At 32.6% G+C, this 19,447-nt stretch overlaps 1 protein-coding gene across 1 annotated transcript; it reads left to right on the forward strand.

Annotated features, from left to right (window-relative positions):
- Positions 1-13,453: 13,453 nt before the first annotated feature.
- Positions 13,454-15,885, forward strand: LOC142529099 (auxin-induced protein 22C-like). The gene is made up of 3 exons (XM_075634492.1): positions 13,454-13,839; positions 14,693-14,786; positions 15,638-15,885. The coding sequence occupies exons 1-3, from the start codon at positions 13,503-13,505 to the stop codon at positions 15,744-15,746; spliced, it is 540 nt and encodes a 179-aa protein (XP_075490607.1). The 5' UTR covers positions 13,454-13,502; the 3' UTR covers positions 15,747-15,885.
- Positions 15,886-19,447: the final 3,562 nt, after the last annotated feature.

Raw genomic sequence — 19,447 nt, forward strand, 5'->3', positions numbered from 1 at the left:
ATTTTTCATTATGTGAACGAGATTTGTACTCTTGATATATCGGCGTTGTCTGATCATCGATCGAGATAATTATAACGAGTTCACAATTATTTATTTGTAAATTTAGAACATACTAATTAAATAACAAATTAGTAGTAGTGATTACTAAGTGTAAATTTTTATGGAACATCTAGAAGAGTATAGAATATATTAATTAATAAAATTATTTAATTTAAAACATAAATATGTATGTATGTGTGTGTATATATGTAGAACATTCTAGGAGAGTCTAGAATATATTAATTAATTAATTAAAGTTAATTAAATTAAAATACAAATATGTATGTGTGTGTGTCTATATATATATAATATTATCAAAAGCTGATAATAATTTAATTATAAGCGTAATTTCAAGAGTAAAAAATACATACATGGGAGTTTTTGAATAAGGAAAAACATCATGATAAAAGGATAGTCTTGATTAGATGACGAAGAGACTTTTAATAAATGTGTAATCAATATTTGAATTACACGCATAACTTTTACATACAAGTTTTTGTCCACTGAACTTTTCTCTCTTTGCCTCACATAAGAAAATCAGACACATCTCTCTTGGAAGCACACAACAGCTCTTCCACAATACCGCCACCTCGAGGTCCCACACCGCCGTCGGAGTTTTGAAATTCCGGCGGTCTATTCTAAACGCAAATTTCATGTAGATTTCTAGTGCAGTCTACACTATCGAGGAATAAAATTTCTGATCGTGGACTTAACTAGGAGACTGGAGAAAGTAGGGATTTACAATAAAATCATTTATGCATAAGCATCAGGATAGTTGGAACTGATATTATATCACAAATGTATATCAGATCTAAACACCATATTAATAGTATTTTAATCATACAACGCACAAGAACATTTTGAACGTCAAAACAAAAGTTTAAAAACTTATGATGCGTCTTAGGTACGAGAAAACGATATACCAACAGTGATATCATAGTCAATGTTTCTAAATCGTATGATTTTCTATTATTTATTGTTTGAATTATGACGGGTAATTTATTTCTATATGTATAAGAAAATCTTTCAAAAATTAGAACCCCTGAAAAATTTGTTTTCGAAACAAACAAAAAATTATGTGCTGTCCGGAACAATTCTAGGCAACGGCTATTGCTCAGAACATTTTAAAACAATAAATCAGAGGTTGCCCAAACTATTCGAACAACGGGCGGGCAGTTGGGCAGGGTGCCCGAGACAACCCAGTCCCCTTTGGGCACGAGTTCAATTGTGCTCGAGAAAATTTTCTGAATTTTAAAAAAATTAATTTGGATGAAATTGATATTTTATGAAAATATAGTTGAATTTACATTTGAAATAAATTTTTGATAAAATTATAGATTTCTTATAAAATAAATAATTAAGAATTAGATTATTAATTATTTATGGTAAAAAATATTTTATAAGAAATTTAATTATTATTGAATTATTGAAATTACTTATTAATTAATTTCTAATTATGGCAGTTAGTCATAAATTTACTAGATAGATAATTTGTTGATAATATTTGATATTATGATCTTAATATAATATTTGATATTATATGATAACAAGATGATCGAAAGTCATAACCAATTTGCTATGTGTATATTATAATATTTTATATTGTTATGATTAAATTATTTGATAATTAGTCTAAAGTGAGCCCGATTATTTCCCGTTCTCACTCCTTAAATTTGTATAACAATGTGCTGTGAAAATTTAATGTAAATATTATATTTGATGGGAGATCAAAATTTGAAGATGGTTAGCCCAGATCCTCGAGAGTTTTGAAGATCAAATACATGTAAAATATTGGAAGCTAATGTAATATTGCATTTGCATCTTTACGTTTATCTATATTTTGGACTTGAATCCATTGGCTCATATGGATAAATGAGGTCTAGTTTATCGATCATATTTTATTATTTATAACACATGTGATATATTATAAATAATCAGTATGTGCGTTATTATTAAAATAATAATAAGAGTTGCATTAATGTGACAAACATACAAACAAACATGACACGAGATTTTAAAATTAATGATGAGATAAATTTTCAAAATTAAAATATCTCATTTTGGGTATAATCAAAATTTATATCAAGCCTATAAAAGTCAAATTAAAGAGAGCTTAAATTTTCCTTGTCTTTAATAAATTGTAGTTGCATGATGAACGTTACCTACGATCAGTGTCTGCTACTATTATTGTGGAGGCCTAAATACCAGAAAGTTATGACTTCCACTGATATACTTGATGTGAACTATCGTAAACTCTCATGACTTCGGCCCATATTATTGGAGATCTAATGGCGACCATCTACTAAAGTTCAATATTGATGGGTCGGGTTCGACGCGTGAAGCGAAAGGACATCATATTATTGGACTCTTATCAAATGTGATGCAAAATTTGTTATGGTTGCAAGAGTTTGCAATTGGGTCCTACTTTTTGGAAGTTATGATTGACTGATATTATTCCAGATCATAATTTAATAATTGAACATTGCATACTCACTGAGAAAATTGAATTTTATCGTTTTCATCGGAGGGTGATAGAAATATCAAAATAGTGAGAGACAATTCATAAAAATAAAAGTCTATATTTTATGTCTTATAAAATATTTAAAATAATCGATAATGATTATATGTTTCATATTCAGTATATTAATGTCATCTATTTATGTTATTCTCAATTAAAACAAGTTAACTGAACTTTAATTTTCAAGATTAGCTCAGAAAAATAATTTTAAATTTGAAGAAAAATGGCATAGACAATAATGTCAGTCTTGCTGAACAAGCGAAACATGCATGGTGGTTGGACCATATTATGCACGCTAAATATAATATGCTTGCTCATATGTCAAATGAACTGTATAGACAATTTGAAGACATAATTAATGATGCTGACATTCGAATGCACACACTAGAGTATATAGTGTTGAAACTCGTGCAGTGATGCACACTACTTTGAAAGAGCTCATGATTACACGCATGTAAGATAAGGCATTGACTCATGAGCGTGTTGTACATATGATTGAGCTTATTTATAAGAAGATAGTGAGCCTATAATTGATGAATCCCAATGAGTTCAATGAAGACAATGTCATGTTATCACTCCCTTCCTCAACATGCTTACAAATTACGAGGTCACCATAAAGAAAAAAAATGTTGTTCTCTTAGGCTGCGTTTGGTTTGGAGGATAGGATAATGAAATGATTAAAAGAGAAATGATAAGAAGAATGATAGAAGTAGAAATATAATATATAATGATAAAATAATATTATGTTTGGTATGATGGATAAGAATGTGATAATTAATAATTTTTTGATGAATTGACAAAATTGCTATTCCATTTGTGTGTCGGCAGGGGGAGGCGACGGGGGCGGCGGCCGGTCGGTCGGAAGCGTCGGCGGTCGGCCGGAAGCGGCGAGGGTGGTCGGCCGGAGGAGGAGGCGCCGGTCGGCCGGAGGAGGCGCCGGCGGTCAGCCGGAAGTGGCGCCGACGGTCGGCCGGCGGCAGGGATTGGCGGTGGGCGGTCGGTGGAAGGAAGTGGTGGTGAGTTTGGATTTAGGATAAGGGTAAAATTGGAAAAATAGGATGGATTAAGAGTGGGATAAATAATCCTAGGGGGTGAGGAGGTATTATTTTAACCTACCTAATATAACCTAATCATTTATAGGAGGGATTGAGTTGGTTAAATAAAAATCGTACCAAACGCTTGATTATGTGGGTTTAATAATCATAAACCCACCTAATCCCATGAACCAAACACAGCCTTAGTGGGCTCCTCATCTTGGACAAAAAGAGGTCCCACAAGTTAAGGGAATGAAGCATTATGCCGCTCACGAGAAAAACAAAGTCAATAAGAAGCAAGCTCCAAAGAATACTTAAAGAGCCCAAAAACGTGATAAATTAGAATATGTTAGTTTTTACTGCAAGAAGCATGTACATTAGAAAGTATCTAGGTCGGGAATATTATGACAATAGCTAGATTTCAAAGAATATGGTGATACAATATTAAACAATATCCAAATGATTTCAACAAAAAACAAGATAATCTAAATAAGACATACTTGTGCTTTGCTAGGCTATGACATATATCCTAAAAAATGTATAAGTTAGTGATAGTTGACATGTCAGACATAAACTATTTTGAAACATATGAGTCGTGTCTGGAAAGAAAGTGTACCGAGTCCGCGCAGAAGTGCGAGTCCACGCAGAAACCAGGGCTCTCGCCTCTCTTTCAGACTGCCAAGCAGTCTGCACACACCACGTTGCACCAAGTATACGTCTCACGCAGCCTGCACGCACCACGCACCCATCTTGAAGCCAATTAAGCACACTCACACTGAACATATATACACATGCACGCACTGCTACCTGCACATATATATGTATATAACGCATAAACACAGTCAAGAATATGGCCGGAATTTATAAAAAAAACAGTGAATCAACCTCCTATCAATTCCTTAGATCACATAAAACTTCTAATATCACATGCATCAATCGAAAACGTATTATGAATTCATGCAAGGAACAAAATCAACTTGCCTCAAACTCTTCGTACATGATGCAAGGATGATCCGGCTACAGAGTGATACAACGAGCATGATCACATTCTTCAAAAAACTTGGAAAAATTCGACCTCCTAGGAACTGTAGCATCCGGACCCTTGCCTCTTCTTTCTTCTACGTGAAGTGACATGGTGCTCTATTTATTATTTGTTTTTTTTTTCCAGAATTGAAGTGTTAAAGGTTTAGCTTTAAAGTGTTATTAAACTTTAAAAGTGCTAAAATTTATATCTAAAGTTGCATTCTATTTAATAAATAACAACTTAACCTCTCCTCCAAAAATCAAACATTTTATATATTATTTTTATTTCTCAAAATAAAGGGGTATTTCCTCCCTTTAAAATTACCTCATAAAAATCATAAATTAACTTTTATCCTATTCGGGTATCCTCCTCCGAAAATCACCTCTAAACCTCAAAATCATCAATACTCCAACGCAATTACAACATTAAAAAATTCATATTTAAAAAAAATTTTACGACATAAATCATTTTAAACAATAAAATAATTATCATTCGGTTTAAGTGATTTATTATAAAATTTTCAGTCGTTACATTTACAATTATACTACACCGTTGGATAAACACTTGAGGCAGACGGAACCGTACCCTCAGTGTTGGATCGATAATTAATCCATTTGGTTTATTATTTCCTAAATCATTTTCAAATTAATACTATATTTAAAAACAAAAAACAAAAAATTTAGCAGGCCTGGAATATTTATAAGGAATAGGTCTCTTGTGAGACGGTCTCACGAATCTTTATCTGTGAGACGGGTCAACTCTATCGATATTCACAATAAAAAGTAATACTTTTAGCATAAAAAGTAATAATTTTTTATGGATGACCCAAATAAGATATTTGTCTCATAAAATACGATCCGTAAAACAGTCTCACACAAATTTTTGTTATTTACAAGACGTCCAAATTTTATTAACAAATGGTCCATTCGTATAATATCCGGACTTGTTCGATCCACACAACTGAATCTATGAGTGGTCCACATCACACCGACGATAGTAGTCATGGCCCATATCACTTGGGCCCACAATTTCTTCACCAGATGATGTACATTATTTTTAAAAATATCATTCATTTAAATATAATTAAAAAATTAAAAATTTAATTCGGGACGTGTCGTCGAGACTGGAGAGTAAATAAACCAGGGGATTAGTAAAATTCCATGTCATCTTTAGGGCAATATCTAATAATAGACATGTCCGGAAATGTGAATCTTACGTGATACTCACGCAAAATTTCAGGGTTCGCTTCCAGTAAGTGTCACTATTCCAAACAAAGGTTTTGAAATTATCCTGAGCTTGAAATCACGAATAAGATCGTTAGAAGGGGATCGGGAGGGTGTCCCGACGTAGCCCCTCCGACGCTCAAGTCAGAGACTGAGGATATATGGGGGGAGCAGGGTGCTGCTGAAAACAATATCTTGAATCTCTTAACTGAATACTCAAACCTGGTATTTACAGGAGAATACATGAGTTTTTGATGGACTTGTCTTCTATTTGGGCTAGGGATGGGTCAGGGGTAGTGGGCTCATTCATGAGGTATCATTATGTATCAACATAATGTCCAAATCATGCCCATCTTATTTATCAAAACATAGCTTTCTCATAAACCGAGTTTACTTTTGTTCCTATCAATGATATAAATATGAACAACGTAAAAAAACCGTGTATACGTAGTATATACTCAAGCAAGTCAACCATCACCACACGATTTGATGCAAAATATTTTGAGACAACTTGTCTTTTCTCGGAAATTAAATGGATGACAAACTTAGAGCAAGCGTGGTTCACGTGATGTTCACGTGACACCTGTCCTACTGTCCTAATTTTGAATTTTCCTTCTAAATTCCATTCATACAAATATTTTACTCTCTCTAAAAACTGTTCTTTATAATTAAAAAAACACAATTATTATTTTTTCTCTTTGGAGAAAAATATATTTATATCTCCCATTATAATTTTAAATTTTAGTTCACAATTTCATCTTTTCCCGAAAATCTTAAAAACACAATATTTATTTTCAGAAATTTTAAACAATCATATGCCTACCACTAAAATTTTAATTAGTTAGCAGTAGAAACTTGTATGATTTGAATTATGCACGGTAAAACATGTCTCGCTCCTACTAAAACAAAACGAGGAAATTAAAATTTCTCTCCTATAATTTGGTTTATTTTCGTGTTTGGTCGAGTAAGTTATGAAACTATATGGTCTGGTCTCTATCCAATAAGTTATCAAAGTTTGATGTCACATCATCAATTATCAATATTACACCGTTGGTATTCGATGTCACGTCAATACACCAATATAAAATGACTATCTTTGAACAAAAAATTTACTCACTAGATTAAACTTGATCTTTAACAATTTACGCACCCAAAAACAAAAAAACAAATAAACTTACTTAACGAATCTTCTAACAATGAAACATATCAGAGTAGGTCTCTTGTGATATGATCTCACGGATTTTTATATGTGATATGAGTCAACCTTACCGATATTCACAATAAAAAGTAATACTCTTAGCATAAAAAGTAATACTTTTTCATGGATGACCCAAATAAGATATCTGTGTCACAAAATACGACTCGTGAGACCGTCTCAAGCAAGTTTTTGCCAACATATTATGTAAAATTCCAAAAATCATGTTGAGAAAATGATAAAAATACAGGTTTCGAAATATTGGAATAGAAAAATAATTGGAAACTCAACTCGCAGGTATGGCCAAATCGTGTCCATGATTTGAAGGATTCGGACAACCATAAGTTAACCGTAGACTTTGTTTGGACATGAGAATAATTATGTGGGTTTGATAATAATATTTAGATTCTTAAACACATAATTGCAAAGGCGTGCATTGTTGTCTAGATTTTAGCAACCAAACACAGCCGTAACCCACGATGTCTTGGGGACAACTTCTATTACATGTCCCCCTTTCCCTAATTATAACCGTAGGGAACATATGCTCGGTTGGGAAGAGACGCCATTTTCTATTTAAATTTTGAAATTAGATGGCCAAAATAATATATTAACCCTAAATATACACACACTTTTAGGATTTTTGATTTGATTGATAGAAAATCTTCACGTTTTATAATAAAATTATATTAATATATTTCGACGTCATCGCCATAGACGAGTTTTTAAGTAGCAGAGTACTTGCAGAAATTTGTTAATTCGATAAGGGTGAAATCTTAAATTATATGGTGTGTGATGACTCTGTACTAACTACATTTAGTTTCCAAGTCTCCTATCAAATTTTCTTTCTCGAGATAATTATGTTATAAGGTTGTAAATGAATCCAGTAGGTTCGCGAGTTTTTCGAGGCAATTCGATAAATATTTGATTCGTATTCGAATTTATTGAACTCAATCTGAACTCGAACATGTTCGAAATTTTTTTGAGTCGAACTCGAACAAAAAATTATTTTTTTTAATAGTTTGCGAGCAACTTTTGAATTTTAATATTTTATTAATTTAATATAATTATATATTAAATATATATATATATATATATATATCGGGCTTTTCGGATTTTTCGAGCTTTCGAACCTCTTTCTCGAACCTTAATGTCCGGGAAATACTTCGAATAGATCGCGAATATGTTCTAACATTTCGAGCCGAACTCAAATATATTTAATTTCAACTGAATCAAGTCATAATTTTTACTAATATTCGATTTGATTCAGTTCGTTTATATTTCTATGTTATTATATTTCTAGAAAATAAAATATAACAAAATGAAAACTCGAGTACCAACTTTAACTAAAATTTACTCTAACATCGATGCATTTCACACCAAAGTAAAAAAAAAATAATAATAATAATAACTAACCATTGTATTTTATACTAAAATTTAACACGTGCATGTGCACACACGACAATTACAAACCAAAGATTTACTGGAAACGCACAGATTTTTAAATGTGATCCTTGTTTTGTACGTTTTCTTTTCTCTCTTTTGGTTATTATATTGAATTTGCTAACAAATTTTGTCACCAATCTTTTTGTAATCTGTATATTTTTTCATTTTTAATCGGTTAATTCACAGTTTTAGTACAATAATTGTATTTTATCCAACTTTAGTCGTTTTCCACCTGACATGACGTCGAAAATTTTTGATATGACACTTGAAAATGCTTACATGATATTAGATATTGTTTACATGTTCGATGTTACATCAACGCGTTTATTAAAATGCTTAAATTCTTTTAAAAAAATACAAATGACTAACACAAAAAAGACTTTTGAGTATATATATTTTCCTTGATAATTAGATCCATCTGCTTTAAAATAAAATTGGAATCTTTGAGATGGGAGAAAATCATGGAACTGAAGTGGAATGGACCCGACACGTTTACTTTTATGTACCATGTTGTTTCTGGTATTTGAGACAGGCGATTCAATTCAATTCAATTCAAAGCACTCGGTTTTCAGAATTAAGCCGATGGCTAAGCAGCTGCGATCGAACTGCTTCAACCGTCCCCGAAGTCCAAATTTTACGCGCAATATAATGTTGCAGATCCACAATCTATTGATTCTTTATATATTATAATATGTAGTAAATATCTCGATTTTTTTACACACGACGTAATTCTTGGCATCATGGACGAGCTAACATATTGACCTAGTGTAAGCAATTATATACTGTAATTAATAAATCAAATATATATAAATCTTGTAATCAATTGATCATTGAGCAATATAAAATAATTATCATATTTTGAAAGTATTACTTTTTATTGTGAATATCGGTAGGGTTGACCCGTTTCACAGGTAAAGATTCTTGAGACCGTCTCACAAGAGACCTACTCAATTGAAAATTATATATAACATATGACGTAATTAGATGTTTAAGTGAAAATTTTTAAGAAGTTACCAATTACTACGATAATTTATTATTTTTATAAATTTGATTTTAAAAGATATTTTTATGTTTTTTTCTGGCCAGTTTCTAAAGGCGGAGCCACATTTATGCCCTCAAATGGGTTCTTCTGCTTTTAGTTTTTTTTTTTTTTTTAATACAGATTTTAGCTCAATTTTTATTTAGCCTATGTAGCTCAAGTAGAAAAAGAAAGACAAAGCCGAGAAAATTTAAAATTTTTGTATTTAGCACATGTGTCTCAAGTAGAAAAATAAAGACAACCCAGAAAAATTCAGATTTTAGCCCATAAAATCTAATTGCTATGAAGTTATTTTGTTAAGAAATATTTTAACTGAGATAATATCAAATTTTAGGCTCCGCCGCTACCAATATGAGTAGCCACGGCCAGTGTGGACAGCTGCCCACACTAAACTAACGGAAGCTCCCCTCATGCTTCGCATGTGATGTATATTATATTTATGTCGACAATTGATTTAGATATTGAATATAAGTATAATAATTTTTTACGACAAATAAATAAATAAATATGTTTTTTTTTCACTTTTAAACACTTCGATACTAACTCTTTGTATATATGTAAAACATGTTAATAACGGTCATCGGAGGATGTCTGAATCAGTAGAGTAGATAAATATTTGACCAATGTTAATGAGTTTGATTATATTTACTGTGAGGACCCAAGAATTAGCTACACAAGCCAAGCCTTTAAACCAAATTCAAGCCATGAATTCAAGGAGGAATTTGAAGAGCCATAACAACATGACATTCAAGCCATAAATTCAAGGAGGAATTTGAATAGCCATAACAACATGTTAATAGTGTTTAAGGCCATCAAGAAGGCCATAAACATGGATGTAATGGCCTTGAATAAGAGCCTTTTCACTTCACTTCCATGAGCCTATAAATAGTGGCCAAAGGGTGGGAGAAATCACACCAAAACAACATCAAAAGTTCTCTCCAAAAGTTGCAATTTTCGAGTACCAAATATTCTGCACAATTTCAGAAAGTTTTTCTCATAGTTTTACAAGTCCAAATCCGATCTCCACCGTTCAAAATATACCTACACGTGTTTGGAGCAACATATCCAAATTTCAAACCGATCCAACGGTTCAATAAGGCGCAAACATTTTTGCAAAGTGACTGGTCAGCGTCAAACTACAACTTGTTATTCCAAGATTTTGGCACAATCTTTCAAGTAAGTGGGTTTTTGCTATACTTTTACGTACACTTGCATTTCATAAGTGTACTACTTGATATATATATCGACATACTTGTTCTTCGTAAGTATGTCCACATTTGCTCAAAAATAAATTAAGTATGTTTCTTGAAATTCGATCGGCATGATATATTCGTTCTTATTTGTTACGAAAATCCTTGACAATTTGTTGGTTGGTATTAGTTATACTATTTGAAAGCATGTTTGAAATATTTGAAATGCACTGTAATGATTCGAATTAGAAATGGCAAGGAAATTCCGATATTTGATATGTTTTTTTTAAGGCCCTGATGCGGTGGGATATAATAACCGTTCTTTTGGCCTCGCCCCTTAGATGAGTAACATATAGGGGACTGATCAGTAAACCATGGAAATGAGATGATTTTCAGTGCTATGTTTGTATTTTGTTCGTATTCGATTCAACATGCTTATTATTGAAATTATGATAATGTATTCGTATAACCTTGATATTCGTTATGCCCAATCGACCCCCATTTACTGAGTATTTCCCAAGTACTCACCCCTTACATTCCCACCCCAGATAAGAACAAGGAACAAATCGAAGATAAAGAACAAGAATACTTTTGGAGATGGTGATCCGATTCAAGACCAGTCTTGTTATTACATCTTTTAGTTAGATTATCGTATTTTACGCTTCCGCATTTCGTTTTAATCGCATTGTAAAGACGATTATTGATTTATGTAATAGACTGGCTTTTGGCTATTTGATGTACTACGTGGCTTGTTGTTACACGATTTTAAATTGTTAAACAACGCCGATGGCACGTCTCAGTTTCGGGGCGTGACATTTACCAACAGTTTTTCGGACGAGTTTGTCATATAGAGTTTGCTCAGTACAGTTTACCTGATTAGTGTGATTTTCAAGCTATTATATTAACTAGAGGTCAAAGATAACGATTGCGAGTTTCATCGTAATAAAAAATATTAATAACTTAAGAATGTGATTTTCATGTTTTTTTTTGGCTGTGTGTGTGATATATAGTATTCAACCACAAAAATTTTAAATTAATTAACTAAACGTACAAATTAATTATTGTGCAAAACTTATGTAAATTTTTTTGTTTGATATTTTTAGGCATAGAGAGATCTGTATTCGCTTAATAATCTAACATAAACTAATAGTGTGTTTATATATTATGAAATGTGTAAAAATTGAAAAATAATAATAATAATAATAAAAAAGGTATTTCTCGGTCCACCTCGATGAAGCAAATTAAACCATGCACATGCAATGTCGCGTAGAAGCACATCCAACGGCCACGATGAAGCACTGGCAAAGCATTACCAATCGATAACCCTCGGATGTGCCCATATCCACCTTTGAATCTTGTCTGCCCATTCTTGTGTTTGAAGCAGCACTCTCTTCCCCACCACTGCTTCTCATGTGACCGACCACTAAGCTTGCTTGACCTGGAAATGTCTATTCTTAGTCTTACGCGTGGACTCATCAATTGCACCAGCACTACTATATTTTGGGGGTGCAACAAATTCAAATAAAAAAAACATTTTGAATTTTTTTAAAAAAAATGGCTCTTGATTCCACAGGTCTTCAGAGTTCGGAGTCTTAGCCTGACAGACAAGCCTGTCTTTTTTCATCGGTGTGCTAATGCGATCTCTAATAATGGTCATGAATTTGTGTTGAGCATTGCGCCATTGCCCATGTGTCTCATATTAACGCTTTGGTGAAAAAAGAAACATCCTGTATTATTTTCTTCTGTTCATGGGAAAAACCCCAACTCACTATTTGACCTTATCAAGACAAAGTCATAATACTTGAAAGAGAACATTTGCATCTTTGGTCCTATATACTTATATTTTCATGATTTTGGTATTCTTTGTTGTTGAATTATAATCTTAATCCGTTATATTTGTTATTTTGTTGCAATTTTTAGTCATTTTTTGACACAAAAACGATGTAATGTTGACGTGATACTGATATGACGTCGGTGTGTATAGTACACATCAACTCTCGATGAAAAAGACCGAACTTTCCAAAAAAAAAATGAAAGATGCTGTTAGTTATCCCACATCGATTGGATAAAATACCTGAAAGTTGTATATATGGTCTTGGACAATCCTCCCCCTTTGAGCTAGCTTTTGGGGTTGAGTTAGGTCCAAGTTCCAATCTTAACATGATATCAGAGCCAGGTTCCACCGTTATGTGTTGGACTGCCCATAGTTGGGTCACACGTTCTGCCCATAATTGAGTCATTTATAAAATTCACGCTCCAGATGTTCATTTCTGGGCGTGAGAGGGTGTGTTAGTTATCTCACATCGGTTGGATAAAATACCTGGAAGTTGTATATATGGTCTTGGACAATCCTCCCCCCTTGAGCTAGCTTTTGAGGTTGAGTTAGATTCAAATTCCAATCTTAACAGATGCATATGAGGCTAAGATTGAAATTTGACCATACAAATAACTAAACTATAAAACTGAAAATGCAAATGATTTGATACTTGAAACAAAGTACACGTACATGAATTTAATTAATCAAGAGGGATGACTAATTAAGTCCGATCCAGAAAAACAAAGTACTAGACGACTCAATTCGTTCATGGCCTGCGACCCTATATTTCAATAAAAATTATGCAAACATAAATTTCGAAGTATTTAACATATGAAGGGGAGACAGCCCTTATTTACCACACGGGTCCTACATGTTTTGTTTGATTCATTATAAAACCTATCTTTTTATATGATCTCTCAGCAAACACATTTCAAAACCAAAATACTTACCAAAGGAAACCAAGTATTCCATCGTCACAAAATGGAGAAAACCACCAATGGTTTATGTCCGGCACTCGAAACCGAGCTGAGGTTGGGGCTTCCCGGCGGAGGCGGATTAATGGGACAGAAAAATGACAAGAAAAGGGTGTTCTCCGAACTTTCCAGCGACGACGATAGGGCGGAGAACAAGAATCCGGTCGTGGGGTGGCCGCCGGTGTGCGCGTATCGGAGGAAGAATAGCTTCAATGGGATCAAAATGTACGTGAAGGTTAGCATGGATGGAGCTCCTTTTCTTCGGAAGATTGATTTGAGTATGCAAAAAGCTTATTCTGATCTTGTCATGGCTCTTGAGAAACTCTTTGAATCTTTTGATAACGGTGAGTTTTTTTTAAAAAAAATTGTTATTACAATTTTCCAGTTTCTTTTTGATATTATATTCAGAAAAATTATTGTAGTTGCATGTTTAACGAACTATTTTTTGCAATTCTTGCCATGCAAAATTGGAAAATCGATTATGATCTAACTAACATATATGTAAAAACATCAGCATTATTCAATCTGTGAAAAGATTCTAAAATCATGTGAAATTGCTAGAATTCCTGCAATATTTAATTTTTCATACATAAATGTCAATTTTAATATTGTGTAACATATTTACTAAAATCCTTCTATAATAAGTATTATAAGGAGAGTAAGTTTAATTAGTTTGAGCCAATCCATATCTTGATATTTGTATTTTCAATTTTAATTTCAACTTTGAGAAGTAATTAGTTCTCTCCTTCGTTCAATTTTATTTTCAACTTACAAATCTAGTATGAAATATTATTTTTAAAAAAAATTATATTTATTTTTATTTTTATTAAGGGGTTTTTTTGTATTTAAAAATTAGGGTTATTTGGAATGAGGTCAAGTATGCCCATTTCGGGTCCAGAAAATGTTTTTTTTAAATGTTTCCAAAAGAGAATTTTAAATAAAAAAAATTTGGTACCAAAATCCAAGATGCAACATAGGATGCGGTTAACGTAGGACAGAACGAAATTAACTTTAAAATTAATTAACGTGCAAGTAAGATTCATAGAACTCCACGTCCCACTGATACACAGAGGTTGATTATTTTCAGTACTAAAAAATGGTTTAATTGAGAATTTTGAAAATCTTTTCGATGATTTATAGCTCATATGATATATTATTTAAAATTTTAAATAAGATCTCATTGTATTGGAATATCAGGGGAGGGAGCGAATGATGCAGACAATTGTGATTACGTTCCAATTTACGAGGACAAAGATGGAGACTGGATGCTTGTTGGAGATGTCCCATGGGAGTAAGTTTCTCTATCCTAAAATTCATTTATTTAATTTTTTGTAATTTTTTAAATTAATTTAAATATTTTAAATACATGTATGCTAATTTAATTATTGCCGACAGAGTTAAAATTGGAAAATAAATAAATCTGATTAAATAATGAGACAGGAAATGTGGAAAAGGACAATAATATAATGCCTAGTCAAGGCAAACATTATCATGTACATATAGAAAGTTTGCAAGGCCATATATAATTTCCTTACACAACCAAATCACTCCCAAATTTACAATGAAAATTACAATAAATTATCATATTACATACATCGCATAATTTAATCTGGTTTTTTGTTTACTCACATAATAAATTCTGGTTAAAAGTTTATAATAAATTATTATATAATGTATGTAATTTTCATTTCCATTAAAAATTGATTTTACTTGTATATATCATACGTTTGTTTGTAATCAATTTTGAATCAGATCCACTAAATATTAACTTAATGAGTTTCTTAAGTCCATTCTATTAGCCTGAAGATGGTTTTGGAAGAAAAAAAATTTAAAACTTGATTCGTTTACACGCCTATTTATGTGTGAGCTGAGCTTTGACTCATGGAATGTATTGGAGATGGAGAAATTATACATGAAATAAAAAAAAAACGACATACGAGTTAAGAACGACGATTTAAATAAAAATTGTTAAGATTTATATAATTCTTTAAAGAAAATATATATTTTATTTCAAAATTATCATGATCTCAGTCCTTCAGCGTGCTTGAGCGTATGATCGAATAAATCATGTTACATCATATATACTAATATGTGGCTATGGGAGTACCTAAAAATTAGATTTGGTTACTATTTGATTTGCAGGATGTTTATAGAGTCATGCAAAAGGCTGAGGATTATGAAGAGATCAGATGCAAAGGGTATTAAGCTTCAAGCAAAAGACCTTCTCAAGGGACTCTCCAAGGACGAGTAACTTAACCCTAAGCAAGGGTATATCAGTCTTTCACTATATAAATTTTCTATGCACAAGGGTTTGCTCCTAGAACAATTAGTAATTATATATATTAAATTTGTATTGAATAATTATTAATTAGACTGGCCATTTATGTTAAGTAGTTGAGATATAACTTGATTACACCTAAACTTTTGGTGCATATTGAAATGTTTACTACTCGTTTTTCTTTAAAATATACTAGAAATTTTTTTTCCCAAACATTTGGCCGAAATTACTATGCATATATAAATAAATATTTTTGCAATTAAAATACCAACCAACCTATTATTTGAAATTTCCAAAAGTAAGCATTCAAAATATGAAATCGTAAAACGTGAACCAAACCTAAACTTAGTATTTTACAAAATAACTCATAAAGTCTTTAATCCTCTCAAAACCTTTAAAAAATATATAAGACATAAAAATCTTTAAGTAATCATAAATCATAACATAGTTTTATTTGCGAAAAACTAGCGACGGTCATCGGGTTATGTGCACCTTCAGTCCAGCTAGTTCAACCATCAATACCTCCATTAGTATCATGCTCACCTGCATCGATCACACCTAGTGAGTCTAATGACTCAGCAAACCTTAATTGTGAGGACCGATTTTTCCCCATGTGATTAAACAAGTGTAAGGAAATTTATGAGTAGAGAATATTCTTTTTGGATTATGGTGTTAAAATAAGGGATGCATATTGAAGAATATTTTATGGAAAATCTTTAATGTCAAGATATTATTACATGCACTTGTTCAAGCCTAATTTCGAAATTTGGAGGAGGAATTTTACAAGATTTGGGATACCATACAAGTAGAGAAATTAAGGTTAAATCTTACTAGAGATTTTCGGAATTTCCCTATAATATATGACTAGTCATTGTGATAGGTAGACTCTTGGTTAATTGGAAACATATAATCAAGGATTTGCTCAAAAATCCCTCCCACAAAGCAACCAAATTTTCGAAATTATTGAGGGACAATGGACTAAGGAATTAACCCACAAATTTGGTACCTAAATAAACTTTGCTTGGAATAAAAATTTTGGGAGTCAACCATAGGATTTGAAGGTCAATTTGGACATGATTTGGCTACCTTATTGAACCTCCCATCCTCACCTATAAATAGGCCATCCCCCTCACTCTTCAACACACCACATTCTCGAAATTCTAGAGCTGAAAGATTCGAAAATTCCAGCACTCCTCCCTAGCCGAAATACTGCACAAAATCGTCCCGAGATCTAGCCTAGCAATCGAACCGAAGCGCTGCCCGGACGAGGAATGCGAAATGATCCATTTTCGAAGCCAATCATCCACGTTTTCCTTAACATTCAAACACTGTAAGTGGGCTGTTTTAAATTTTTAAACTTTCGGTTTACGTATGTGTTTGTTTTAAAAAAATCCGGTCGAGCACCGTCGTTTTGTCTATACGTTTTTTTACGAAATTTTGGTACGTTTTTGTTGGCACTGTGAGGATTCCCTGAAAATGGGTGGAATTCCAACATATGGCCCTCAACGGTGGGATAGAACCGTTTTATGGCCTCGCCCCCTTAGAGGATTAAAACTTAGGGACTGACGTCAGTAAACCGTTAAAGGTGAAAAATCGCAGTGTTATTACGTTATGGTATTTACGTTACGATTATGAAAAGCATGTTGTACGTTTATGATATGTTTTGAAAATGTTATTAAATTGGTTATGTTGTGTTCAAAGTCCCCCATTTACTGAGTATTCCCAAAATACTCACCCCCATACTCTCCCTCCCAGATAAGTTCGAAGAGCAGGTTGAGGACGAAGAGTCGGAAAAATTTTGGGGTTGGTGATTTGCCAAATTAGTAATAGGCTTTATTTTGAATTTTCTGATTTAAAGAATTGTAAGACGCTTCCGCATTATTTACTATTTCGTTGGATTTCGTTATTGTAAAGACAATGTTTATTTCGTGGAAATTATGATATATAAACTGGTTCGATTTATACTGTGCTACGAAAGGCTTGTTGTTTCGATTGTATTATTGTTAAACAACGGCGGTGTCAATCCCGAGTTTCGGGGCGTGACATTAATCATGATAGCAAGTAATACATACACATCCACATGCAAAAGTGAAAATACGTTTAAGAAAATAGCTTTTCGTGAGCATAAACTTAATCATTTTCCTTTCATCATATCATATCATATTTTCTTTCATCATATACATATATGTTTATCTTTTTATAGAATTCATATTCTTAATTGTGACTTTCGTATTAGATGAAGGTCGATGGATCCATCTACGTATTATCACGGTTACCGGGCGGCAGGGACATCAACCACCCTCTCACCCGTCAACTGAGCATTGACCTTACATATCATCGTATCATTGTATTAGTCACAATCAATTCACCTCATTCGAATTTTCATACTCCATCACTTATAGAAATTAATGCACGTATAAAATTATTTTTCTTTTAAACCAAGCATGCAACATGTCTTTTAGAATTAATGTTTCATCATAAAATTTCAAAAACATTTAAAATACAAATTTTAAAATTTATTACATCATTCATGGTACTTCCAGGACGTCTAATATTTTTCAAGTGTAAAATGACCATTTTGCCCCTGAAACTCTAACTTCCCAATTTGTCCTTAGACCATCAAACGACGACCTAAATCATTCCAAGTTTAACATAATACCTTAAAATTCACCCATAAATATTTTATTAGACGTAAACTTAAGCTTCTCAACTAATTTCCCAATTCGATTTTAAATTTAGACGTGCATCCCGGTTTTGACTCGTATTGACTCGAAACTTAACCAAACTGTGTTTTGGCCTCACCCCTTAGAGGACTAACATATGGGGGACAATTTGACCATGGAAAACGAGATGAATAACAGTGTTTTCGTTTGTTCTGATTTGTTCTGTTCTGAATTGTCTGATAATCTCTTTTTCGCATTTCAATTCCGATTCTGGTCTGATATGATATACTACGTTTCGAAAATCAGTTTGTAATATGGGTTTTAAATATGTACTTGTGGTAATCGATAGACCCCCACTTGCTGAGTGTTTCCCAAAACACTCACCCCTTACATCTCTCCCCAAATAAGAACGAAGATCAAGTAAACGAGGATGAATAAGACATGCTTTGGGGTTGGTGATGAAGTTTCGGGATATGAAGATTTCTCGCTTATGTTCTTCCTAAGTTTTGATTCAAGTTGTACAACACTTTCGCACATTTTATTTCATTTTGGAATTTATCGCTGTAAGACAAGATTATTTTGAGTTAATTATTAAATAGACTGGTTTTGGTTTATATTGAACTACGGGGCTTGTTGTTTGGCGATTATGTGATTGTTGAACAACGTCGATGTCGACTAACCCCAGTCTCGAGGCGTGACATTTAAGTGGTATCAGAGCCGCCAGGTTCATAATCCGACTAGGGATTTCGAAAGACAAAGTTTGACGAAGTTAGATTTTGGCAAAAACTTAGTCATTCATGTCCATCCAAATCTTTGATTTAAAAATTTTGACTTTCCATAGGAAACTCAAGAATTCGATTCCATTAATTATTTTGAATTGATCTCGATGTATAATCTTCAAACCATACGTCAATTCTCAAATTTTCCATCTTTGAACCCTTTTTGAATCAAAACTCGAATGAGATTACTCTGAAATTTACTGTTTGATGAATTTATCATTTTGTAAGCTTT

This window comes from Primulina tabacum, chromosome 16 (assembly GCF_025594145.1).
Source record: "Primulina tabacum isolate GXHZ01 chromosome 16, ASM2559414v2, whole genome shotgun sequence".
NCBI lineage: Eukaryota > Viridiplantae > Streptophyta > Magnoliopsida > Lamiales > Gesneriaceae > Primulina > Primulina tabacum.